Here is a 27847-nt window from a genome sequence, read left to right on the forward strand (position 1 = left end):
GATTGGATGAAGGCAATCAAAATGTACAAACTTCTTGGTGGGAATGTAAGTTGGTGCAGCCGCTGTGGAAAACAGTATGGAGGTTCCTCAAAAAACTAAAAATAGAATTACCATATGATCCAGCAATCCCACTGCTGGGCATATATCTGGACATAACTCTAATTCAAAAAGATACATGTACCCCTATGCCCATAGCAGCACTATTCACAATAGCCAAGACATGGAAACAACCTAAATGTCCATCGACAGATGAATGGGTAAAGAAGATGTGGTACATATATACAATGCAACATTACTCAGCCATAGAAAAAGAATGAAATAATGCCATTTTCAGCAACATGGATGCAACTAGAGATTATCATGCTAAGTGAAGTAAGTCAGAAAGAGAAAGACAAATACCATATGATATCATTATATGTGGAATCTGAAAGATGACACAAATGAACCTATCTTTGAAACAGAAACAGAATCATGGATATAGAGAACAGATCGGTGGTTGCCAAGGGGGAGGGGGTTGAGAGAGGGATGGAGTGGGAGGTTGGGGTTAGCAGATGCTTTTATATACAGAATGGATAAACAACAAGGTCCTACTGTATATCACAGAGAACTATATTCAATATCCTATGACAAACCATAATGGAAAAGAATATTTAAAAAATGAACGTGTATATATGTATAACTGAATCACTTTGCGGTACATCAGTAATTATCACAACATTGTAAATCAACTATACTTCAAAAAAAATTTTTTTTAAAGGTACAAACTTCCAGTTATAAGATAAATAAGTACTAGGAATACAACGTACAACATGATAAATATAATTAACACTGCTCTGTTATATATGAGAGTTGTTAAGAGAATAAATCCTAAGAGTTCTTACCATAAGAAAAAAGTTTCTATTTCTTTAATTTTGTGTCTATGTGAGATGATGGATGTTCACTAAACTTATTGTGATAATCATTTCCTGATGTATGTAAGTCAAATCATTATGTGGTACACAAACTTATACAGTGCTTCTTGTCAATTACATCTCGATACAACTGGAAGAAAAAAAAGTGTTAGAAAAAATTTGTTTGGGGGACAGTGCACCCAACTCTCCTACCTGGATATTTCCAATGTCCATTAGCATGTTAAGGCTCTGACAAGTCCTGCACAAGGAAGCCTGTTTAGTATTTAGACAGCAGAGATTCACTTTGTCTGAACGGGTATTAATTTCTGACAGAGGGGTTTCACCAGTGTGTCAGACACTGGAACAGAGCGTCAGTGGACTTGAAAATGTGTAGGATTTCACCTACGCTGTGGACCCACAGAAAGTGTTTGCCAGATCCCCACTGTCCCTGCCCCGTGGCGTTCCCCAGGCTCTCACCTTCTGTGAGTGTCTCCTTCTGCTTCAGCACACCTGTGAGGGTCAGAAGACGGGGCACGGCTGCCCAGGTGTGCTGGGCTTGGCTCTGCAGGGTCAGGACCTGGCCTCCCCTCTGCTCTTCAGATGCCTTGAGAAAAAGCTGCACTGTGTTCTGGTCTAGGAGTGCCTTGGAAAACAGCCAAATCCTAGGAAGGAAAGTGATGGGGGCATGGAAAACGTTGGCATCTATCCCTGCAGGCAAATGGTATTTTTCCTCTTCAAATAAGCAGGCCAGCCCATAAGAGGTGCATTCCTGAACCCCACTGTCCAGACCCATCAAGGGACTGCCTTACTGGCCCTCAGCCCACAGGGATACAGGGTAATAGGGGGTTAAGATCATGGGCCTTGAAGTCAGTCAAACATGAGTTCGAATCCCGGTGCTGCTGCTCACTCACTGTGTGGCCCTGCACAAGGACATGACCTCCCGGAACCTCAGGCTCGTCTTCTGTAAAGTGGAGGCAAAAATGGAACTACTGATGTTGATGAGCTGACATTGCTAATGAGTTATCCATGTATGTTATTATGGTGAGGGACAAGGGAAAAAACAGCCCCAGGAAGCCTGCTGTTAAACTTCCTGGAGAATTGGAGCAGGGAACCTGGTCCCTATCATCCCTGTGGTATGTTATTGATAGGACACCATAAGAGATACTTCCCTCAAGTACCAAGACCAGGAACAAGATCAGCCATACTTTCCTTGGTGAACATTCACACAGGTATGTGAGGGTGTGTGTGTTTTCCCATAAGAAAGGGCACTGTTTGCAAATAATGCCATTGGTTGGTTTCTGTTTTGCACTGGCTACTAGGAAGCCCAGAGTCAAATCTTCAGCTCCACTCTAGAAAATGACATGCATTTTGTTTACCAATGCCACTTTGAGCACCTTCCCATTTTTCCCATTTTTCCTTCCCTTCACCCTAATTTCCTTATGTATTTTTTTAAAACCCAGAACAAGAGTTGGCAAGCTATGCACCTGTGGGCCAAAACCAGCCCACCCCGTTTAGTAAATAAAGTTTTATTGGAACTCGGCCACACCCATTCATTTACATGTCATCTACGAGTACTTGCAACAGAGACCACATGGCCCACAGGTCCAAAAGTATTTACCATCTGGCCCTTTCCTGAAAGTTTGCTAATTCTTGACCTAGAACAATATATATTTTCATAATCTGCCTCAAACCCTTTTTAGATTGGGAATAAGGATGCGCAGATGGATGAACAGACAGGCGGACAGACAGCCGTAGATGGTAATTCTGGGGACAGGGTTATCTAGGACCATGTCCAAAGCCTTAAATCTCCTTGAATTCAAAAAAGCTGCCAAAGCTAGGACTGCAGAGGAAAAAGGAAACTAACATTTAACAGAGACCTAATATGTGCCAGAATGTGCCATACACAAAGGAGCAGCTCTATGGCAGCTGGAAGTGAACGTTCTCGCTGGCCAGAAGCTGGTTTGGAAATCACACGTGCTGTCCAGTTAATTCTAGGACAACCCTAAGAAGCAGGTTGAGAAACTGAGGCACAGAAGGGCACAGTGTCTCACCCAAGGTTCCCGAGGCAGCAATGGCAGAGCTGGCATTTGAACCCAGGCTGGCTCCCTATCCCAGGCCATATCACAGTGAACATGTCATTATGTGAAAATATAGTCAGAGATGACAAACTGGAGGGAAATACACCAACATATTCCCCATGACTGCCTCTAGTGATTTTTGGTTTACTCCTTATTCATTATTATAATCTTTCAAGTCATCTAAAATGAATGCTGTTGTAACTAAAAAAGAAAACAGATCGAAGTGGAAAATTGAATGCCTCCTCCCTTCCATTCCCTCAAAGCCTTAAAAATCAAGAATGGCACAAATGGGGGTAATTCAGGCATGGTTCCAGAGGCACCTCTGGATGATGATTTTCCATCTCCCAGGACGCCAGGCCTTTGACCTCAGAGGCCCCCTCACCGCTCACAGGCCACTCTGGGATGGGTACCTGTCTGGGGCGACCTTGCCGGACAGCTGGAGCTGAACAGCTCTGGGGGCTCTGAGGACCTCCTGGCGGAGGAGGACGTTCATGCCCCAGCCCCGGCTGCTCCTCCAGGTATCCAGGCTGGCAGTGGCCTCCAGCAGAACGAGCACCTCACCAGACACGTGCACAGACAGGGAGCCGTTGAGGTTGCGCTCTTTGTAGCACCCAGCAGCTGCCTGCACCTGCAGGGAGGCAGGAGAGAGCTCAGAAGTGGAGGGGGGACAGGAAGGGTCTGTGGGAGCTGGGAATGCAGGAGGGCCCCTTCTTCCAGGAAGTCTTCCTGAGCCACTCCAGCTCTGAGCATCATCAAATGCAGCAGACTGCAAACACTCAGGAAGACAAATGAGACAGAGAGAAGAATGGGGGACAGCCTTCCCTGACCCCAGCTCCTGGCCCAAGAGTCTCATCTTGTCCTTTCCACCACATATGAAGTGGGATTACTTTCTTACAAATGGGGAAACTGAGGCTCAGAGAGGGTCACATATTCAACGTGGGCCTGGCTCTAAAACTCATGCTTGTGCCTGAAAGGGGGCTGCTGGGAAAGCAGAGGACCCCTGTGCAGCTCAGTTACAGAAAAGGATGTTCCTAACAGTGTGCCCTGGGGCCCAGAGGACCCCTAGAAGCTCTGGAGGTCAAAGGGGAGAGTGCCCAGTGCATAAGGAGAGGGCCACACCTGGGGTCAGGCTGGAGCAAAGGCTTGACCAGGGCAATGGTTGGAGGGCGGGGAGGATTGGGGGTGGTGGGAGCAGCGAGGCCCACTCCTCCACCAGCTCTGCAGGACCTGAAGCCCCTCTCCTGATCTGGGCCTCAGTTTCCCCATCTATGGGGTAGAAACTGGCCTAGACCGGTCTGCACATTACAATCACGTGGGAAGCTTTTATAAGTACGCCTGGTACCTCCATATTTGAATTGATAAACTGTAGATCCATGCAATGCAACATTATTCAGTGATAAAGAGAAATGAGCTATCAAGCCATGAAAAGACATGAAGGAAATGTAACTGCATATTCTAAACGAAAGAAGCCAATCTTTTATTTCAAGGCTACATACTGAATGAGTCCAACTATATGACGTTGAAGGAAAAGGTAAAACCAGAAAGACAGAAAATGGCTCAGTGACAGCTAGAGGTTGAGAGAGGGAGGGAGGAATCGGTGGATTGAGAAGGATTTTTAGGGCAGTGAAACTACTCTGTATGATACCGTAAAGGCTGATATACGACGTTATGCATTGGCAAAACCCACAGAATGTACGACACAAAGAGTGAACCCTAAACGTGAACTATAGACTTTAGTTAATAATAAATTAACACTGGTCCATCAGTTTTTTTTTTTTTTTTTTTTTTTTTTTGCGTTACGCGGGCCTCTCACTACTGTGGCCTCTCCCGTTGCGGAGCACAGGCTCCGGACGCGCAGGCTCAGCGGCCATGGCTCACGGGCCCATCCTCTCCGCGGCATGTGGGATCTTCCCGGACCGGGGCACGAACCCGTGTCCCCTGCATCGGCAGGCGGACTCTCAACCACTGCGCCACCAGGGAAGCCCTGGTCCATCAGTTTTAACAAGTGTACCACACTAACGCAAGATGTTAATAAGAGGGGAAACTGTATTGTGGGGAAAGGAGGTATATGGGAACTCTCTGTACTTTCTGCTCAATTTTTCTGTAAATGTAAAACTGCTCTATAAAATGAAGTTTATTAATTTTTTTAAAAGTGTGCCTGTGACCCCCTGACTAATCAACTCAGCATCTCCAGGCTGGGGTCCAGGTATGTTCTAAAAGCTCCCCAGGTGATTCTAACATGCAGCTTGGGTTGGGAAGGTCCAGGGTACACGGTTCTTTCTCTGATTGGCTTCCGTGGGCCTGAGGGGTCCTACAGAGTGTGCGTTCTCAACAGGGGCAATAGCACCCCAAATGCATAATTGGTTCTTAGCAGGTAGGTTAAAAAAACAACAACGTCTTATATAAGGCATAGGTATGCATCAGCACATAACAGAAATACAGGACATCTATGGCCTTAAATTTTCATAAAAGGGATGGTTAGAGGAAAAAAATGTCTAAAAAGTCTCCTTGGGCAGGGAGGCAATAATGAAAATTAGGTTGTGAAACACCAGTGGAAAGATACCCCGGAGGGATTTCAAGAGGGAGGGTGGGGCTGAGAAGGCCAGGCTCCTGCCCCCATCCCCAGCCCCCACTCAATCACAGAGATAATGTGAGCAAAGGATTCTGCTGCTTTAAAAAGTAATAATAAAGTACAAACCCATTAGGTGACCCAGCATCCAAGCTTCCAGCAGGACCACCCACCCACCACCCGCCTTGAGTGCCGGAGGCTGCATGGGCTCTGCAGCCAGACTGCCTGGGTCCCCATGCAAGATCCTGCACTTATGCGCTCCATGACCTTGTACAGGTCACGTCACCTCTCTCTGTCTCAGAGTCTCATCTGCAGAATGCCGAGACAGCAGCACCACGAGGCATCCGTGAGATGATCCACATAAAGGGTTTAGAACAGAGCCTGGCACACAGTAAACACTCAACGGACATCAGCTCCCGTTACAACGGATGACAGCGACGGCACGGTTTCAAATCCTAGATGCCAGCTGCCCTCAGATGTGCCATGATTTTATATATCTCCTTGAAAGTGAAAAGGCTGCTAATGCAACAACGAACCAGCGTGGATTTGAAGACACATCTGACTTCACAGATGCTGACATGTGAAAAAACGTGCCTCTGAGAATGATCAGTTTCCATAATTCAGAGCCCTTCTCAGGCTCCACTCAAGTTTTCAAAACCCACAGGCACAGCAGGCATTTAAAAATTGCTATCGAATTCCAGTGCTCATCCCTGTTGGGATTACCCATCCACACCTCCATCTCCCCAGCCCACGGCCTAATTCCTGCGTACACAGCACACACGGCTTCCTTAGGGAAGCAGCCGACACGGGGGGCTTTCCAAGGAGCCAGCCCTGGGAGGGGAGAGCACACCCTTCCCACCTGGTCTCCTCTCTCTGCTCCTTCCTTTCCTTGTAGAGTGAAACCCTTCAGTGTTTCTGCCCCACACTGGGCAAAATACTCTGGGGTTGAAAAAGCCATTCTGAAGGATCATACAGCTTCTCCCAAATCCAGCGACAGGCCAGGCCAGGGTTTGAGGACAATTCTGCTTCTCTCCATTTTCAAGGGTGAAATGTGATCCTGACACACACACACACACACACACACACACACACACACACACACAGCCCCTGCCAGGGAACTGAGAACCCTTCTTGCCTGGACAATCACTTCCAAATGATGGACGTGGAACCCTCCCTGCCATCTGTTCTTGATTCCGGAGGGGCTGTCCGGCGAAGCTTAACATCGTCACGTGGCCCTCCCTCTGCTCCCTCCCCGGGGCCTCCATTCCTTTCCTTCCCCCGCATCTCCCAGCAAGCTGGCTGCTTGGAGACAACACTTGGCAGGTAGTTGAGGCCATCCCAAAGGGACCACCATCCATACCTGTAAGTTTGGAGGAAATGTTGGTCTGTGGGGATGCCTGAGCTGGAGGGAAAACACCAAGTGGGAGTCAGACCCGTTCAGCTGGACTGAGACCTGTTGGGAGGGGGAGTTGGAGAAGCAGGGTCAGAGGGAGCAGAAGAATGAGATGCAGAATCCCAGAAGGTGGCTGGCTGGCATGGAGGAGGGACAGGTCATCCCAGAGTCTGCCCCAAACCCGGGCCCCACGGCAGATGCCAGAAGCCACCACCCTCCCTGGATGGTTCTCAGCCTAAATCTTACTGAGCCTGCATTACTCAGAAGCTTGAGAAGTGAGGCCCAAGACACGGGGCTGGGAGGACAGCTCTGGGACCCTGAACCCCCTCCTTCCCCTGCCATGGTGCCTGCTCGTGCCTCCCATGTCCACGGCTGCCATTTATTTGACCCTGGCCATGAACTAGGCACTGGGAAGCTGGCTTTACAATTATCGTCTTATTTAATCATCACCCCTGCTCTCATATGCTGGTATTACTATTCCCATTTCACAGCTGGAAGAACTGATGCTCAGAGGGGTTAAGTAATTTACCCAAGGTGACACAGCAAGTCAGCAGTGGAGCTGGGATTTGAACTTGAAAGTTCCTTGGAGATGGGAATAGAAACACAGTCATCTGTGCAGCCCTGGTACATCACACAGAGCCTGGCACACAGCAAAGACACAATCTGTATATGGTGAATTAATGAATATACCTACAGTGGCTGCTATATATTTACCAAAATGTATTTCCTTTCCCTCCAGGACACATGGCTAAAACTACATTTCCCAGCCTCCCTTGCAGCTGGGTAGGGTCATGTGATGAGTTCTGGCCAATGGACTGTGGACAGGAGTGGCATGGACTACGTATGGGCCTGGCCAATGAAAACCTCCTGCATAATTCTCACCCTCTTTCTCACCATCCACCAGCTGGGCAGAGCCACAGGGTGGAGGGAGCCTGGGTCCCTGATTGACTGGGGAGCAGAGCCACACTGAACTGTGACGTGACTGGGGAATAAACTTTCACAGTAAAGCAAACTTTTATTACAATAGTGCATCCTGATTCATCACACGCACACTGCCAAAATAAGGGCTGTGTTGTCAGTTTGCCAGGGCCACCCTGCCACCTCCTGTGCTGTCCCATACAGGACACCTACTCGCTAACATTAAATCCCCTCCTCCCTCAGCAAGGAGGCAGAACTCAGTCTTCTGACCTGGGACATGACATTGTGGTTGACGGCAGCCCGTGCATCCACACCGCAGTCAAATGCTCCCTGGTGACTCCGCCTGAAGACAATGTCCCCATCCAAACTCAGGGCCTGGGGGAACCTCAGCTGGGAAGGAACAGACAGTACCCTTTACTCTCACCAACAGTCAAGTTCTGCCTGGAGGCCACCAACCAGCATTTGCCCAATGCGGGGATGGGTACCTGGGAGGAGTGAGCCACATCCAGGGCCAGGCTGTGCCAGACTTCCCCACGCCGAGATCGGTCATGGTGCAGACCCTTTAAGTGCAGCAAGACTTTCTGGTTGACTTTCAGAGTGACCTCGACGTCCTTGTTCTTAGCCTGGGTGTACAAGAACCAAGAGCCCTGAGAGAGGGGACTTCCCATCGCTGAGTGCCTGCAGAGGCCACCCTTGGAACCCAGCAGTTAAAGTGGTTCCCAAGATTGATGGCTGAAAGCACAGCCTACACTGTCCTGCTCACAGGAGAGAAAGTGCAGGGCAGGTACACATGGAGTCTTTGAACAGGTATGGTAAACTCCAGAGCCCACAGGTAGGAGCAGTGGGGTGGGCTTGAGGGCCTGTGTCTCATTCACAGGGAGTCCCCTGGTATTAGTCTGTTCTACTCACTGCTATATTCCTAACACTTAGCACAGGACCTGGCACATAGTAGGTGCTCAATAAATATCTAGAAGCACGCAGAATCACTAGTTGTAGTTGTAGCCTGAAACCCCAAAGCCAAAGCCACGCTAAGTAGAAGAATGTTTAACTCACAGTGTGGCAGGCAGAATAATATCCGCCCTCTCAAAGACACCCATGTCCTCAACCCTGGAACCTGTGAATTTGTAACCTTACAGGGAAAAAGGGACTTTGCGGTTAAGGATCTTGAGATGGGGAGATTATTCTGGATTATCCAGTGAGCTAATCACAAGGGGTTTTTTGTTTGTTTGTTTTGGGGGGTTTTTTTGGCCATGCCACGTGGCATGCAGGATCTTAGTTCCCCGACCAGGGATTGCACCCGTGTCCCCTGCAGTGGAAGCATGGAGGCTTCACCACTGGACTACTAGGGAATTCCCATCACAAGGGTTTTTATAAGAGGGAGGCAGGAGGGTCACAGTCAGAGTGGAAGATGCTACTCTGCTAGCTTTTAGCAAAATGGACCATGAACCAAGAAACATAGGTGGCTTTTAGAAGCCAGAAAAGGCAAGGGAACAGATTCTCCCCTGGAGCCTCTAGAAAGAATGCAATCCTGGCAACACCTTGATTTTAGCCAAGTGAAACCCATTTTGGATTTCAGATCTCCAGAAATGTAAGATATATTTGTGTTGTTTTAAGCCGCTAAGTTTGTGGTAATTTGTTATAGTAGCAATAGGAAACGCATACACATAGCTAATCACTTATTCACTCAACAACCACTTGGCTTCTGCCCACGCAACGTACAAGTAGCAGGTTGCCACCTTTTCCCACCTGTGCTGACTGAGAAGTTAAAAATTTCTTGCCACAGAATTTTATCATTGGTGTACATCTTTAAAGGAATACACAGCTTTATTTTAGAGCCTGGATGGAGGGAGAATAAACAAAGGTCCAAGAGAAGAGAAAAATGTGTGTCATTAAACAAAGACAGGGTTTTAAAAAGAATGGACAGCCAAATTAAACTACATTAAATGATCCCCATCTACTTGGTTCTAGCCTGTTGTTGGCGGGTGGGTCAGATCTTCTGATTTTTTTTAATTAGAAGCAGAGATCCGGGTTTTACTCCCAGTCTTCTGATTTTAAATGTTGATAATTTATTATTTTTTTAATTTAAATTCTGACCAGGCCAAACAAAACACATCTGCAGGCTGGATTCGGCCCACGTCACCATTTTGCAATGTCTGGTTTAGAAAACAGTACACATCACTGGGAAACATTTCTGCAGGTGTTCTGGGTGGCCATCCTGCCTGCTGTTTCCCCTCAGGAGCTCCAAGAACTTCAGCTCCCAAACCTGGGGGCTGCTTACAGCCCACTTTAATAAGCGGGGAAGTGAGGTCCCAGAAGCACAGGTCTCCATGCTCAACAGCTGGCCCGGTTTCACCCTCAGGCCTTTGGATATCCCACAAGGGAGAAACCACCACTATCTTCCTTGTCCAGGGCCCAGCACACAGTAGGTGCCAATAAATGCTTGCTGGAGAATGGAGTCACCTCCCAGAGATGCTACTCCTAGAGGGGTCAGGAAGGAGACTTGGATGAGGGCCTATGGCCATGTCGTAAGTACTCGAGAGAGATCGCTGTACTACACTTTGATCCTCACCACCACTGTGTAAGAGTGTTGCTGTCTCCATTGTACAGACGAGGAAACTGAGGTCCAGAGACATGAGATAATTTGCTAAGGACACAGAGGCAAAATGAGTTTCACTCCTAGGAAGACTAATGTCAAGTAGGTTGGATCAGGCAGAGAAAGTGGAACAGAAAACTGAGGCAGGGGAATGTTTTGTTCACCCAGCTGAGAGAAGATGACAGCTTGAACTGGGGACCGCTGGGGTGAAAAGGTTTCTGGGATCTTCACTTACGATGTGCCGGTTCCACGTAACCACACACCCCTCCAAGTTCCTGGGGATGGCCTTGCCGTTGTATGGGTGGGTCAGGCCCGCGCAGACCTGGGAGGGACAACCACACGCACACACACAGAGATGGGTCAGAGGCAGATGGGGCCCTCCCTCCCGCTCTCAGGCCCCTTCCCACTGCACCCTGGAGCCCACTCACGTATGGGTGCCCGGCCTGGTAGCCCAGGACTACGGTCTGCAGGGTCTCCTCCTGGCCATCCAGAACAACCCTCGTCTCCAGGGAGTAACGCTGGTGCTGCCTGTCCACCGTGAAGGTCTCCTGCAGGAGGATGCTTTGCGGGATGGGCAGAGTCCAAGGGTGCCTGGCGTGGAGAGGGGGAAACAGGCTGAAGTCATTAAAGCAGCTGGCAGGGTCAGGGGACATCTGTGGCCCAGGGGCTCAGACTGGGCCTGTCACTGTCTTGCAGAGTTAAGACTTTGTCACAGACAGGAGAAGAACATCACGACACACATCAGCCCTGTGCGTTACATTTGCCAATCAACACCCATTCACCATCCCGCTGTGCCCTCTCAACAACCCAGTGAGCTGGACACAGCTGGGGTCACCACTTGGCAGCAGAGACCCAGGGTCCAGGCAGCACATGGGGCCTGGAGTCACACAGACTGGGGCTGGAATCCAGGCTCAGCCTTTCACTAGCTCTGTGACCTTGGGCAGCAAAGGACTTGATTGACTTCTCTGTACCTCAGTCTTCCCATCTGTCAAGTGGGGGCTAAAATAACAATATCCAACTCACACAGCAGTGGGGTTATTAGGGATAATGTATGTGCCACGAATGCAAACGCCCTAGGGGCAAGGATTTCTGTCCTTTTTATTCTCTGCTGTTCTCCACAGGCCCAGAAAAGTACTTGGCACATACTAGGTGCTCAATAAATATAAATGAAATAAAGAAATGAATGAGACCTTTGCAAATGACAGTTGCTGTTACTTTTGGGTTATTGCTGTTGTTTGGACAGTAGATGGCTAAGGTCCCTCAGCTGGCCAGTGCACAGCCTGGACTTCAGGCTGTTGACTCCAACCCTGTGCTGTTCGCCCCCCACAAAGAACAAGCTTTTTAACCCCTGTGCCTCCAAGAACTGACATGGTTCCCCAGAGCAGCTTTCAGGCTGGGGTGATGAGACTGATTTCTGTGCCCACCGTAGCACACTAATGGAAGGGGGTGGGGGACATGGGGGCTTTCGGGGCAGGGGCAACTCGTCTCTGAGCTCTGGGTTCTGTCTGGGTCCCTCCAGGCAGCACTGCACACCCTGCTCCCTGGTGACCCTCCATGCTGGAGAAGTGGAAACCAGGCTGGCACCACACCTCAGGGGAATCGGCCTGGGGGAAGGGGCCAAACATACCTAAGGAAGAAAGTCCCCTGCTTCTGGTACAACCTCCTGTCTTGCATTAGCTCCTCCAGTTCGCCCTCCAGCTGCAGGCCCTGAAGCTGGCCCCCGGCACTGGCCCCCAGAGCCGTCAGCAACACGTGGCTCTTCCATGGCTGCAACGAGGACCAGGCTGATGCAGAGCGATGCCCACAGGATCCAAGCTGCTAAACACCCTGCCCTGGGGGTCACGAGGGGCAGCTCCCACTGCCCGCTCATCACCCTGGGAATGACCAGCCGAGAAGGGCTGCTGCCTCCACCTCATCAGACCACGAGGAGGCACAGGGACACTGCCATGGCCAGACCTCCCCAGGTGCCCAGCAGGAACAAAGGACTTGGGCTTCCAGCTCCAGGTGGCTGACCTTTGCTCTGGGGTCTGTGCTAATATGGCTGGGGTCCATTTTACAGATGAAGAAACTGAGGCTCAGGGAGGCCCAAGGTCATAGGCCAAGCTAGTAGCCCTTTCCCATCCCAGGTGATGGATCTGGGGTCTCTCGATGGCAGAGCCTCCAGCACGGGCCGCCTGGACCCCTTACCTGCTCTGTATGCCTGTAGGCCGCCGTTAAATTCAACTCCTGCTGGGGGCCCTTCAACCAGCCGTGAAGGATCTTACGGTCCAGGCTGTTCTTGGCATGGATCTCACCCTGCATTGCTGCACTCCAGGCTGATTCTACTTCACTCCAGCTGTGAAAGATGCTCTGTGCCACGGCTGTCACTGTGGAAACCTGCAGTGAGGGTGAAGAGGCTGACCAGTGCCTTTGCACACCCTATTTCCTCCTCCTGGGATGCCCTTTGTCCCCAGTCCCACTTGGTGAACTCCCGCTCATCCTTCAAAACCCCTCCAATGCCATCTCTGCTAGGCCTTTCCCGATGGGTCCGAGCAGAATTGGTTGTTCCGTACAGGGTCATGAGGAAAGAGGAAAAACCTCTCTCTCTCTCTCTCAGCCCTGAACAGAGAGAGAATCTGAGTTATCAGAGAAGACCACCCCTTCCCCTCTCTCCCCTTCAGCTCAAGGAGGGACTAGGATCCACTGAGCCACTGTTATTAGCAGGCAGGGTCTCTGTGTCTTGAAGGGCACATGCCTGCAGGTGGCCTCTGTCCCTGCATCATCGTCATGGTGTCCAGAGCCCTGGGAGGAGCTGGGTGTTACTCTGGCTTGCACTGGGGCTGGGGGAGGCACAGCACTTCAGCCCTGTGCTGGGCTGGGTACCCCAGCACACTGCCCTCGGCACAAGCCCTACTAGGAACATCAAGGTGCCTCGTGCCCAGCTGGCCTCTGTCCCTTGTTCACGCAGCTCCCTCGGGAGACTCACAAGGAGAGGTGACAGGGCCAAGATGGGCTTTGGGAATTACTGAACCTCCTGACAAATACTAGAACTCCCCAAGACCTTACCCCCTATGTCACCAACCTCAGGTCACCCCCAGAACCTGCAGGCCCTTCACTGCTGGCTTCCCCATCTCAGCAAATGGCACCTGCTTCCACCCAGCTGCTTGAACCAAAAACTTGGGGTTACTTGTCTTTTCTTCACCCCCTCCCCCAACCAATCCATCAGCAAATCCGTCAGCGAATCAGTCAGCTACACCGTCAAACCACCAGGCCACCACCTGCCCCTCCCTGGGCTGGGTCATCTGAAGGAACGGGCTGGTCAGCCCCACCCTGTATCCTGTCCTGGGTCTATCTGTCACACAGTGGCCTCCTCAGGGTCCCTAAGCTTGCCAGGAGTCACCTGCTCCTTCCGACTCCACCCTGGTGCCGCCTGGCCCCTGCCTCAGAGGGGACTGAGCTGTCCCCTAGCACGCCCACCGAGCTGCCTCCTTCTGGGCCCATGCCAGGCCTGGACCACACCCTGTGTCCGCTCATCATCCCAACACAGGGAGAGGCTTGATGTGCCAGGTTCCCATGTGTGACACCAGGGAAGTCCTTCTCTGGTTGGTTTTCTTCCAAACTCTGTTATGCTTCTACGGTCAAACGATCAAATGTGTGCAAAGAAGCAGACACACTGAGCAGGTGGTGGGAAACTGACCCACATCCTTGAAGTTTCCATTCTGGATTTAGGCAAAAGCCCGACTGATGTCTACTTGTTTCCGAGGTACCAGTTCAAACTACTTTAATATTTTACTTTATCAGCTGCTAAGCAAGAATATGGGAAATTGAGATTTATTTTGTTTCCCTCTCCCAAACTCACTTGGCAACAAATTCTGAAGAATGTTAATAGTGTGTGAGCCAGACTTCACACATCTGCGACCTGTTATCGACCCCAGACCTCGGTTTTAACCCTCTGCACAGAAGATCTAAACTGCAGAAAATCAGGCTCCCTGTCTGCGGGGGCGGGAGTGAGGGGCAGGTGGTGTGGCTGAGCATGCGCACCCGGAGGTAGGTGGTAGCTGGGGTGTAGACGTGGATCTTGCCCTCCCTGTGGAGGCCCTGGCTCTTGCAGGCCACGTTCATCACCAGATTCTTGAGGGTCCAGGCCTTGCCCAGCGTCAGCTCCAAAACAGCCTGGAACGTGGCTCGGTGGGGCCAGTACAGCCTGTGAGCCACAGAGACCATCAGCCACGGACTATCCAGGTTCAAGGCTCCTGAGAGAGGCAGAGAGGAAGAAACTGGTATCCCTGGCAAGAAGGGAGCTTTTGAAGAAGGGAGCGCAGGCAGCGAGCTAGAGGCTCCCATAGTCTCATCACGGTCACTATGGGCGTATCTCAAAACTTGGAATGACTGGGATGGAGCATAAGGGAACTTTCTGGAATGATGGTAACGTTCTGAATTTTGGCAGGCGCTTGGGTTTCACGGGTCTGTGCACCTGTTGAAACTCATCAAATGGTACCCTGGAGATGTGTGCAATTCGCTCTAGCTAATGATATAATACTGACATGTGTAGGGGTGAAATTGTACTGAAGTTTACAACTTAATTTGACCTGCACCAACAAATAAGATGGATGGATAAGTGGGCAGATGTGTAAGAAGGCACATGGAGTAAAATGTTAATGGTAGAATCTAGGTTGAGAGTATGTTGGTGTTCACTGCACAACTCTTTACACTTTTCTGTATGTTTGAAATTTTTTCATGATGACATATTAGACAAAAGAAATGCTGGGACAGTTGGAGAGGGGGCACTGGGGTGTGGTGATCAAGAACGTGGCCTTTACTCTTCCAAGCTGTGTGACCTCTTCGAACCCGTGCTTCCACCGTCTGTAAAATGGGTACAACAGTACTGATCACTGGGTCTTGGGACAGAGGAAGCACCCATTCAGAAGAGTAAAGACCAATCATCATCATCATCAAAAAGTTGACATTTTGCATAATGTGAGGTGAGGGAGGTATGGATTGGGAGTTGGGATTAGCAGATGCAAACTATTATATATAGGATGGATAAACAACAAGGTCCTACTGTATAGCACAGGGAACTATATTCAATATCCTGTGATAAACCATAATGGAAAAGAATACGAAAAAATGCACATATATGTATAACTGAATCACTTTGCTGTACAGCAGAAATTAACACAACATTGTAAATCAACTACACTTCAATAAAATAATTTTTTTTAAAAAGAGCACCACCCCCACGCACATAGAGCACCCTTCCAAACAAGTTCCAAGTGACCAACTCTTAAACAAAAGCACATATCCAAGTCTTGCCTGGCATGTGGGAAAAGCCACTAACAGGAACTTCAGAAATAAAAAGAAAAAAGAAACTCAGGGAGAACAGACCAAAGCCCCCCAATTCTATAATTTATGCTCTCAGAGAAGAGAAGACAATGCATTCATGGAGCAGGACACTCTAAGAAAAGAACTTTCAGGAACAAAAAATGAGCTCTTGGGAATATAAGCTAGCTAAAATTAAAACAACAGTAGAGGGGCTGGCAGATGAAGTTGAGGAAATCAGCCCTCACAACAGAACAAAAGGACAAAGAGATAGAACAAAGGAGAGAAAAGAAAGAAAATTAAAGGCGTAGTTTCTGAGGAAAACATCTGACCAACAGGAATTCCAGAACACAGAAGGAAGGAAATTGCCAAAGAAACTGTACAAGAAAATTACCAAGACCCAAATGGTGTGTCTCCAAATGGAAAGGGCCTAAGTGCTCAGTACGGTGAATGAAAAGAGGTTCACACCAAGGCTCATCATCATAAGATTTAAAGACACTAGGAATAAAGAGAAGCTCCTGGAAGCTTCCAGAGAGTGAGAAAATGGTCACAGACAAAAGATGATGGATCACAAATAGCACCAGACCTCTCAACTGATTCAAATCAACAGTGGAGCAATGTCTTCAAAAATCCCAAGGGAAAATAATTTCCAGCCTAGAATTCTCTATTCAGCCAAATCAAAAAAAGACAATTTAGGGACTTCCCTGGCGGTCCAGTAGTTAGGAGTTTGCCTTCCAATGCAGGGGGTGCGGGTTCCATCCCTGGTCGGGGAGCTAAGATCCCATATACCTCGCGGCCAAAAAATCAAAACATAAAACAGAAGCAATATCGTAACAAATTCAATAAAGACTTTAAAAACCGTCCACGTCAAAAAAAAAAAAAGAAAGAAAAAAGACAGTTTAAACATTCAGGGTTTCAAAATGTTTACATCCTGTTATAGGTTGAATTGTGTCTGTCAAAAAGATATGAAGTCCTAACCCCTGGTACCTCAAAATGTGACCTTATTTGGGAATGGGGTCATTGCAGATAAAATTAGTTAAAATAAGATCATACTGGAGTAGGGAAGACCCTAAATCTGATATGAGTGGTGTCCTTATATGAAGAGAGAAGTCTGGACACAGACACAGACACACACACAGAGCACCATGTGACCACAGAGGCAGAGATTAGAGCAATGTAGCTACAAACCAAGGAACATCAAGCATCAGTGGTCACCACTACAAGTAGGAAGAGGCAGGAAGGATTCTACCCAGGGTCACAGAGAGAAAGTGGCACCTTAATTTCAAAATTCTAGTCTCGAGGACTGTGAGAGAATAAATTTCTGTTGTTTAAAGCCACCCAGTTTGTGGTAATGGGTTAAAGCAGCCCTAGCTAATGAATGTATCTCCCATGCACCCTCTCTCAGGAAGCTACTGGAAGATGCACTCCATCAGAACAAAAGAGTTAACCAAGAAAGAAGATGACATGAGTGCAAGAAGCAGGGCCTGTGACCCAGAGAAGTGGAAGGCACTCCCAGGATGACAGTGAGGGGATGCCCTACGACTACAGCTGTGCAACTGGTCTACACTGGAGGAGCAGAACAGAGGCTCCAGGAAGAGGGTCTACAAGAAAAATATGAGAACTGATTGAAGCTGATAAGTAATCTGACGTGTTCAACCATCTGGGGAAGAATTTTGCATTGTTGCTAAAAATTCTGGGAATAATCAGTAGGAGGAAAATAGAAAACTAATCAAACAGGGAAAAAAGGCTATTATAAGTCCAGGAAAAACAAAATGTTAGAATCCTAGTATACCATGTGCCTCAGCTGTGAGGGACATTTATCACCACAATGATGTAAACATTGAATATTAACAAACTGTAACTCTTTTAGGGGGATGGAGGGAAATAGGCATGTGAAAAGGGCTGGTGTAAGAGTTAAATTTTCTTCCTCTCTAGTAAGAAATATATTGAGAATGCCTATGAAAGAAAAATCAAGAAATAAGTGTGGGGCTTCCCTGGTGGCGCAGTGGTTGAGAGTCCGCCTGCCGATGCAGGGGACGCGGGTTCGTGCCCCGCTCCGGGAGGATCCCGCATGCTGTGGAGCGGCTGGGCCCATGAGCCATGGCCACTGAGCCTGCGTGTCCGGAGCCTGTGCTCTACAACGGGAGAGGCCACAACAGGGAGAGGCCCGCGTACCACAAAAAAAAAAAAAAAAGAAAGAAGTGTGATTATTTTAAAAGATGGAGGGTCTGATGAGAAACAGCAAAAAGAATTTACAGTGCTTGCCATTTTCAGCAAAATTTGGGATTGGAAGATGTGAAGAAGAAAATTACTGTATTTGCTATAACTTTAACTTTTAAAAACTTAAAATTTTTTCAAGTACATATTACATGAACACAGAGAATATTATGAGCTCCCATATAACACTCACCCATCTTCAACAATTACCAAGTCATAGTCTAATTCACTTTTTAAACTATGTATTACTTCAATAAAAATAAAAATTAGTTCAAAAATTAATTTAAGGATAAAACCATGGTAAATTCATTTTTTAAATAAGAGAAAGAGTGTTCCAGAGAGAAAGAACAGCAAGTGCAAAGGCCCTGAGGTATGTCTGGGGAGCAGAAGAGAGGCCAGTGGGGCTGCAGGATGATGGGCAATAGGAAAAGTGGGGTGAGATAAGGTTGGAGAAGTAGGCAAGGCCCTGTAATGTAGAGCTCTATGGGTGAGGGCAAGAAATCAGGATGTGATTTTAAGTTTCCTGGGCCACATGTGAGGTCTGAGTCTTGAATTACCCAGGCAAACAAACGGGAAGGGTGTTCCAGTTACTCGACATGGCTTGAGCAAAGGCCTAGAGGGCAGAAATCTTCACCACTAGCCAAGGACACTCCCTAGATGACACTCACCTTCCCACTTCCACAGGGTGGCCCTGGATGTGTCCTTCCACTGCAAGCCTGCCACAAAGGGCAGCCGCCCATTGTACTGCACCTTCAGGTATGTGCTGCTCTCCACGTGGGGCTGGCGGAGGCTCAAGTGGTGCAGCTGCGTATGGTAATCCACCTGCCTCGTGGGCACCTGCAGCACAAACTGGAGGAGACCCACACCCAAGATGCCAATCAGATCATGCTGTTCCTGACCTAGAACATTCCATTGGCTCTCCACTGCAACCTGAGATCCCTGGCTACCAGGAATTGCCCCACCCCACCCCACCCCAAAAAGAAACCCTGCACTCATTAGCAGTCACTCCCCATTGCCTCCTTCCCATAGACTCCTGAAACCTTTAACCTACTTTCTGTCTCTATGAATTTACCTATTCTGGACATTGCTTACAAATAGAATCATACAGTCTGTGGCCTTTGGTGTCTGGCTTCTTTCACTTAGCATGATGCTTTCAAGGTTCATCCATGTTGTAGCAGGTGTCAGGAGTTCATTTTTATTACTGAATAACGTTCTATTGTGTGGATAAATCACTTTATCTATTCACCCATTGATGAACATTTGGGTTGTTTCTACTTTTGGGTTATTATGAATAATGCTGCTATAAATGTTTTGTGTGGACATAAGTTTTCAATTCTCTTGAGTACCTAGGAGTAGAATTGTTGGGTCATATGGTAACTCTGTGTTTAACATTTTAAGGAAACACCAAACTCTTTTTCCAGTCACACCATTTTATGATCCCAGCAATATAAGTTCTAATTTCCCTGCATCCTCACCAACACTTGTTATTGTCTTTTTTTTTTCCCCGTTTCAGCTATGCTAGTGGATTTGAAGCAGCATCTCACTGTGGTTTTGATTTGAATTTCCCTACTGACTAATTAGGTTAAGCAACTTTTCATGTACTTATCGGCCACTTGTGTACCTTCTTCAGAGAAATATCTATTCAAATCCTTTGTCTCTTTCTTGTTGAGTTGTAAGAGTTCTTCATATATTCTGGATACAAATCCCTTATCAGACATACGATTTGCAGATGTTTTCTTCCCTTCTGTGGGCTGTTATTTCACTTCCTTGATGGTGTCCTTTGAAGCACAAATGTTTTTAAGTTTGATGAAGACCAAAGTATTTTTGTTATTACTTATACTTTCAGTGTCATATCTCAGAAACCCTTGCCTAATCCAAGGTCATAAAGATTTACCCTTATGTTTTCCTCTAAGAGTTTCATACTTCTTAAATTTAGGTCTACAACCTATTTTGAGTTTGTTTTTATATATGGTATGAGGTAAGGGTCCAACTTCATACTCCTACACGTGAATATTCATTGTCCCAGCACCATTTGTTGAAAAGACTATTCTTTCCCCTCTTCAATTATCTTGGCACCCTTGTCGAAAATCAACTAACTGTAAATACAAGGGTTTATTTCTGGATTCCCAATTCTACTCTGTTGGTCTATATGTCTATCCATATACCACTACCATAACACTGTCTTAATTACTGTAGATTTGAAGTAAGTTTTGAAATCGATAAAAGTGAATCCTCTAACTTTGTTCTTCTCTTTCAAGACAGTTGTGTCTACTCTGGGTCCCTTGAAATTCCACATGAATTTTAGGATCAGCTTGTCAATTTTAGCAAAAAGATAACTCAGGTTTTGATAGGAATAGATGGGGACCATTGAATCTGAAGATCAACTTAGGAAGTACTGCCAACTTCACATTAAATATTCCAATCCAAGTACATGGGATGTCTTCCCATTTATTTAGGTTTTCTTGAATTTCTTTCAACAATGTTTTGTAGTTTTGAGAGTATAAGTTTTACATTCTTTTGTTAAATTTATTCCTAAGTATTATTCTTTTTGATGGTAATGTAAATGAAATTGCTTTCTTAATTTCATTTTCAGGTTTTTCATTGCTAATGTAGAGAAATACAACTAATTTTTGTATATTAATCCTGTATCCTGAAACTTTGATGAACTCATTTATTAGCTCTAATAGATTTTTTGGTGAGTTCATTCGGGTCTTCTATATATAAGATCGTATCATCTGTAAATAGAAAGAGTTTTACTTCTTCCTTTCCAATCTAGATGCCTTTTCTTCAGTTCTTTTTTCTTTTTCTTTTTTTTTTCTTTTTGGCCTAATCACCCTAGCTAGAACCTCCAGCACAATGTTAAATACAAATGGTGAAAGCAGACATCCTATCTTGTTACTGATCTTAGGGGGAAAGTATTTAGCCTTTTGCCATTAAGTATATTAGCTGTGGGTTTTTCATAGATGGTCTTTATCAGGTTGAGGAAGTGCCCTTCCATTGCTAGACTGTTGGGTACTTTTATCATGAAAAGGTATGGTGTTGTGCCAGATACTTTTCTGTGTCTATTGAAATGATCATGTGGTTTTTGTCCTTTATTCTATTAATATGATGTATTACCTTGATGGATGTTCAAATGTTAAACCAACCTTGCATTCCTGGGATAAACCCCATTTGGACATGTTGTATAATCCTTTTTATATATTGCTGAATTCAGTTTGGTAGTATTTTCTTGCGGATTTTGCATCTGTATAATGGTCTTTAGTTTTTCTTTTCTTATGATGTCTTTCTCTGGTTTGGGCATCAGGATAATAATGGCTGCATAGAATGAACTGGGAAGAGTTTTCTCTTGACAGATCATTTAGTCAATTATTTTATAGTAAATTAAGTCTGGCACTATTCAGTCCAGCCAAGTGGCTAAGAGCCTGTGGTTTGAAAGGAGGCAGACTGGACTTTCAATCCCAATTCTGCCACATAGTAGCTGTGAGACCTCAGCTAAGTCTGTTTACACCATTTCTCTTCTGTAAAGTGAGAACAGATAATTCTTGCCTCACAAGGATTACATGAGATAATACAAACAAAGCCTCTGACACATGGTCTGGCTCACCATTGATCACTCTGCCTTTCCCTCTTCTACTCACTGTCAGCTTCTTAAAGATAAAGATTATCTTACTCATACCTGTCTCCCCAGAACCTAGCATGGTGTCTGTCACACTTATGAAGGCTTGCAGAAATGCTGCCACAAACCTCTAATCTCTTCACTAAAACCCTTGGGGCCAGATGTTTTCCAGAAATAAGAAACTTTTTCTGCTTCTGTTGACAGAAGCAGGGAATGATCAGAGGTAGGTAAGGTTATCCAAGGACGACTTCAATCAAGAATATGATTCAATAGGGGCTTCCCTGGTGGCGCAGTGGTTAAGAATCTGCCTGCCAATGCAGGAGACATGGGTTTGAGCTCAGGTCTGGGAAGATCCCACATGCCGCAGAGCAACTAAGCCCATGTGCCGCAACTACTGAGCCTGCGCTCTACAGCCCGCGAGCCACAACTACTGAAGCCCGCGTGCCTAGAGCGTGCTCCGCAACAAGAGAAGCCACCGCAATGAGAAGCCCGCATGCCTAGAGCGTGCTCCACAAGAGAAGCCACCGCAATGAGAAGCCTGCACACCGCAACGAAGAGTAGACCCTGTTCACCGCAACTAGAGGAAGGCCATGCGCAGCAACGAAGACCCAACGCAGCCAAAAATAAATAAATTAACTAATTAACAACAACAACAACAACACGGGAAGTTCTCCAAGATCCATTGCTAAAGGACATACAACATGACTCACCAAACAAAACTAAGTGCTTGTGACAGCTCCACAGAGCAAATGTATAGAAAAAGATCTCCTTTCCAGTTCTCCAGATTATAACCATGGTTCTCTCCAGGCAGATGAGGAGGGGACCAGGAAAAGGGATGGTAACTGTGAAAGGGGATTTTAACCTTACTTTAAATGTTATATTTTTTCACAAGGAGAATTTATTTATGGAGTATTGGTATGATTTAAAATCAACGTAATACTTAGGAATGAAATTAAGCAGGGAGGCAAAAGACTTGTACACTGAAAACTACAAAACATTGCTGAAAGAAATTAGAGAAGACATAAATAAATGGAAAGACATCTTGTGTTCATGGATTGGAAGACTTAATATTGTTAAGGTTCAATACTACCCAAAGCAATCTACAGATTTAATGCAATCCCTATCAAAATCTCAACGGTATTTTTTTGGTAGAAATAGAAAAGTCCATCTTAAAATTCATATGGAATCTCAAGCGACCCCCAAATAGCCAAAACAATCTTGAAAAAGAAGAACGAAGTGGGAGGTCTCACAAAGCTACAGTAATCAAAACAGTATGTTGTGGGCTTCCCTGGTGGCACAGTGGTTGAAAGTCCACCTGCTGATGCAGGGGACATGGGTTCGTGCCCGGGTCCGGGAGGATCCCACATGCTGCGGAGCGACTGGGCCCATGAGCCATGGCCGCTGGGCCTGCGCGTCTGGAGCCTGTGCTCCGCAACGGGAGAGGCCACAACAGTGAGAGACCCGTGTACCGCAAAAAAAAAAAAAAAAAAAAAAGTAAAACAGTATGTTGTGACATAAAAGAGACACATAGACCAATGGAATACAACAGATTGCCCAGAAATAAACTCTCACATTTATGGTTGGGGGAAAGGACTTTTCAACAAATGGTGCTGGAAAAACTGTATATTCAATGCAAAAGAATGAAGTTGGATCCTTATCTTATACCATATACACAGTTTAACTCAAAATGGATCAGAGACCTAAACATGAGAACTAAAACCATAAAACTCTTAGAAGAAAACATGGGATTGAAAAGCTTCGTGACATTGGATTTGGCAATTGATTTATTGAACATGACATCTAAAACACAGGCAACAAAAGTAAAAATAAATAAGCTGAACGACATCAAAATTAAAAATTTTTGTGCAACAAAGGATGCTATTCATAGAGTAAAAAGGCAACCCACGGAATGGGAGAAAATATTTGTAAACTATATATCTTATAAGGCGTTAATATCCAGAACATATAAAGAACTACAGTTGAACAACCACAACAACAAAATCAAACAACCTGATTCAAAATGGGCTAAGGATGTGCATAGACATTTCTCTAAAGATGATAATTAAACAGCCAATAAGCCTATGAAAAGATGCTCAACGTCATCAATCACTAAGGAAATGCAAATCAAAACTACAAGATCCTCATATGCATTAAAATGGCTCTATCAAAAAACCCCAGAAATTAAGAAGTGTTGGTGAGGATGTAGAGAAACTGGAACCCTTGTGTGCTGATGTTAAGATGGTGAAATGGTACAGCTGCTATGGAAAAGAGTATGGCAGTTTCTCAAAAAATTAGAAGTCGGATTATGGTATGATCCAGCAATTCCACTTCAGGATATACACCCCAAAGAATGGAAATCAGGGACTCATACAGATATTAGTACACCCATGTTCATAGCAGCACTATTCACACAAGCCACATGTGGAAGCCAAGTGTCCACTGATGAATGAATGGATCAAAAAAATGGGGTCCATCCATACAACGGAATATTATCCAGACTAAGAAGGAAATTCTGACTCATGTTACAATGTGGATAAACCTTGAGGACATTATGCTAAATGAAATAGGCCGGTCACAAAAAGGCAGATACTATACAATTCCACTTATATGAGTTTACCTAGAGTAGTGAAATTCAGTGAGACAGAAAGTAGATTGGTGGTTGCAGGGCCTGGGGGAGGGAAGGATGGAGAGTTACTGTTTAATGGGTTCAGAGTTTCAGTTCTATGAGATGAAAAAGTTCTGAGATAGACGGTGGTGATGGCGCACAATATGAATGTGCTTAATGCTGCTGAGCCTAAAAATGGTGAAAATGGTCAACGTCATGTTACGTATATTTTACCACAATTAAACATTTTTAAAAACAATTAGGAAACTCAGAAACGTAACGTGTGCCTTATAAGAGCACATACCTGTTCAGGGGCTAAGCACTCAGTTACTCCTGATTTACCAAAAACAGCTCACCCTCCAGGAAAACCTGCAAGTGAACCGTTTCCAAAATGCATTTTTATGCTGGAAATCTATTTCCCAAGCCCCTCTTGCAAACTGCCCCTTGGCAATCCTTGGCACACCAGCAAATGTTTAACTGCCCCAGGGGCATGGGGGCTGGAGATGCCACAGGTAAGGTCTCTGAGCCTGAGTTTTAGCTCCTGCATCCTTGCAACCAAGACCTGCAGGGACAGGCAGCGGGGCTGCCCAGTTGCCATGTGCAACCTGAGCCCCAGGGACGTGGCTCTGTGGAGGCTGGACTCACCTCCATGAAGTAATTGCTCAGGGCTGGGCCCGAGTCGTTCTGGAAGGTCTGGCTGATGCGGAGGTGCCTCTTGTTGCGGCTGTCATCCCAGTGCCTCCCATAGCTCGCCTCCAGCTCCCAGTGGAGGTGGCCTGAGCCCTCCTCATGCCGCAGCTGGACCTGGGACACCCCACCAGGAAGACCCCCAAGGAAGCCTTGTGTACGCAGGCCTGAGCCTCCTCACAGCCACCCGCCCTGAGATGCAGGCTTACTTATCTGGGGTGACAGCTCTGTAGGAAGTATGGATTTTTTTGCACTGGTTTTGATTTTGTAAAATATTGCATTAGAATACGATTCATCTTCACAGTTTCTGGTGTCCCCTTAAATTCTGGCCCCGAGGTGAAAAACTAACCTGCCCCACGCTGGTCCACGCCCTGATAAGGAGTAGAAAGAACCAGCTGCCATGGGAAGAGGACTCCTGATCTGCTTCATATGAACCTAAAATCTCCCCCTCCCCCCACTCTCCCACAGCAGCCTCCGGCTCCCTGGACAGATCCTCTGTGGATCAGGGCTTCCCACCTGTGGGCTCCTGGCAGCCACTGTCTCCTCCTACCTCTGAACCACAGGTCGAGGCAACACAGGCTCATCCATTTATTCACTCACTGAACACGTTTTCCCCCAAGTACCAAGCAGATACTTCGCTGGGCACTAGATAGCCAGGAATGAAGAAGCCAGAAGCCCCCTCCCTTGTGGGGGTAACAGTTCAGGGGGAGAAGCAAACTTGTAACAATTAACAAAGGAACAGTCACTTCTCCCTTTTGCTCACCCCACCAGCCACTCTGATGAACTACCAGTTCTTTAGCTGCTCCAATCACCCTCCAGCCCCAGGACCTTTGCACTTGCTGTTCCCTCTGCCTGTGGCACACTTCCTTGGGAACAGAACTATCTCATACTTTAATTTTCAGCTTAAAATTCATTTCCCCCAAAGAAGCCTTCCCTGCTGCCCTGTCCAAATTAGACTCCCCTGTGCTACACTCTCTCGGCCTCTGCCCTGTTTACCACCCATGGCACTTATGTTTCCCTTGATTTGGTCCATGTCTCTTGCTCTCTACCACACACCCTCCCTCAGCAATGGAATGGCAGAGACCAGGTGCTGCCTTAAGCACAGCTCTCCCCCAGTGCTGGGCATAGAGTAGGTATTTAATAAACACCAACTGAACAGGGGAAAGATGAGGCTAAAGTTCCAATCCCTAATGCATTCCCATTCACGATCTTGAGTAAATACATCTCTCTGAGGATGGGTTCAGGGTGCTCACCCACCACTTCCCTAACCCCGGGGGCTCTCTCCAGACCCCCTGCCCAGCCCCGGCACCTACCTTGTGGCTGAATGCTGGGATCTGCGTGCAGTGGAGCTCGTGGTCCAGCTCCAGCTTGTAGGTGGCCTCTGAGCCGCTCTCCACCCGCAGCTTCTGCCTGGTGCTGCACTCCTGTGCCAGCTGCTTCGCCTGACCTGTGCAGGGCAACCCAAAAACCCCTGCCTTTCCTCTGCCAGGTAGCCCTCCATCCTCATCCCAAGCAGAGGCGTGTTCAGTACAGCCCAGCTTCAGTCAGCCCCCTGGATCTGCCTCACCTAATGTCACTCATTGGAACCTACCGATGGGGAGGTTTTAAGAGACAGATTTATGTCCCCCCCAACACACACACACACACACACACACACGTAGTGTTTTTTGTTTGTTTGTTTTGTTTTTTTTAACAAGCAGGCGCTCAGCTCCATACAAAGCAAATGGAATGACTCACTAGCTAAGGAGCCTCATGGTGAGGCCAAAACACCCGAGGTGACAGCGGCACCTTAGCCCTCGGAGCCACAGCCCCAGGAGACGGTGCAGGTCCGGCCACTCCCCACCTCGCCCGCAGCCAGCATGCGGTGCCGTACCCAGGAGGCCATACTTGATCCTCAGGGAGCTGGTCCAGAGGCGGGCCCGCTGCTGCAGCAGGCCTAGGGTGCGCAGCCCCACAAGCCCTGGCACGAAGAGCTCGCCACCCAGGGCCACCACCTGCTGCCTTTCCTCCGCCTTCTTCTCCAGCAGTGCTGCGGGGAGAGCAGGCATGGTGTGGTCATGGCCTGTGCCCCAGAGACTGACACCCTACCCCCAGCACCAGGTGAGGAAAGGAAGTGGGAACCGCCCAGGGGGGTGTCCCGATAGAACCAATGCCTGAATCTCCGCCAAGGAATGCTGATGTCAGGGCCACTGACAGTGTTTTGCACTGTCCAGGTGGCAACCCCAAAAGTCACTTTTGTGGGTCCAGACCAAAAGATTTTAAATAAAGTAGAACAAAACAAAATAGAATGGACCAGAAGATAAATGACAGTGCATCAAGGATCATCAGGTAAATTTCACCTCCTGAAACTTGTTTCTGCTACACTGATATTCAGCCAGATCACACAGGTATAGCCACGCAGGCTAAAATACCAAAAATGCATAGGCCAGGGCTCCCCTGGTGGCGCAGTGGTTGAGAGTCCGCCTGCCGATGCAGGGGACACGGGTTCGTGCCCTAGTCCGGGAAGATCCCACATGCCGTGGAGTGGCTAGGCCCGTGAGCCATGGCCGCTGAGTCTGCACGTCCAGAGCCTGTGCTCCGCAACGGGAGAGGCCACAACAGTGAGAGGCCCGCATACCGCAAAAAAAAAATTGCATAGGCCAGCTAGTCAACAGCCCTAGCCACTCACATCACTCCCCTGGAATCTCCGAGAACACCCCACGAGCAGCATCGCCAGGAGGGCTCCAAGCCAGCTCCGGCACCAGGGTGGGCATCTGGTCAGACTGGTCAGTACCCAGGCCAGGCTGTGTGTTCAAGATACAAACAGCACCCCATGTAATTAGGGTCAAAATGAAAAGTGTTTTTTCACACATTGTGTAACATGTAATGTGGGTCAGAATCCAAACACCCCAAAAGGTGCTGGTTGACGGTTCCTGCAGAGCAGTCGAGCGCATTGGAGGGGCATCTGGGGGACTCAGGCAGAAGCTGCGAGCAGATACAGAGC

General features: G+C 47.3%; 1 protein-coding gene across 1 annotated transcript in view; it reads right to left on the reverse strand.

Moving 5' to 3' along the window:
• Positions 1-27847, reverse strand: part of LOC307063034 (uncharacterized protein) — a gene marked incomplete at both ends in the record, with an annotated part of 141439 nt that overhangs the window by 58072 nt on the left and 55520 nt on the right. Inside the window, 14 exons of the mRNA XM_079719028.1 lie at positions 1368-1552; positions 3379-3596; positions 6898-6990; positions 8119-8238; positions 8334-8471; positions 10677-10763; positions 10870-11032; positions 12069-12208; positions 12629-12817; positions 14462-14673; positions 18625-18805; positions 24823-24981; positions 26178-26311; positions 26738-26893. Of these exons, the coding sequence (XP_079575154.1) occupies positions 1368-1552; positions 3379-3596; positions 6898-6990; positions 8119-8238; positions 8334-8471; positions 10677-10763; positions 10870-11032; positions 12069-12208; positions 12629-12817; positions 14462-14673; positions 18625-18805; positions 24823-24981; positions 26178-26311; positions 26738-26893 (2175 nt within the window). The remainder of the gene's footprint in view (positions 1-1367; positions 1553-3378; positions 3597-6897; positions 6991-8118; positions 8239-8333; positions 8472-10676; positions 10764-10869; positions 11033-12068; positions 12209-12628; positions 12818-14461; positions 14674-18624; positions 18806-24822; positions 24982-26177; positions 26312-26737; positions 26894-27847) is intronic.

The sequence above is a fragment of the Hyperoodon ampullatus genome, assembly GCF_949752795.1.
Source record: "Hyperoodon ampullatus genome assembly, chromosome: 14".
NCBI lineage: Eukaryota > Metazoa > Chordata > Mammalia > Artiodactyla > Ziphiidae > Hyperoodon > Hyperoodon ampullatus.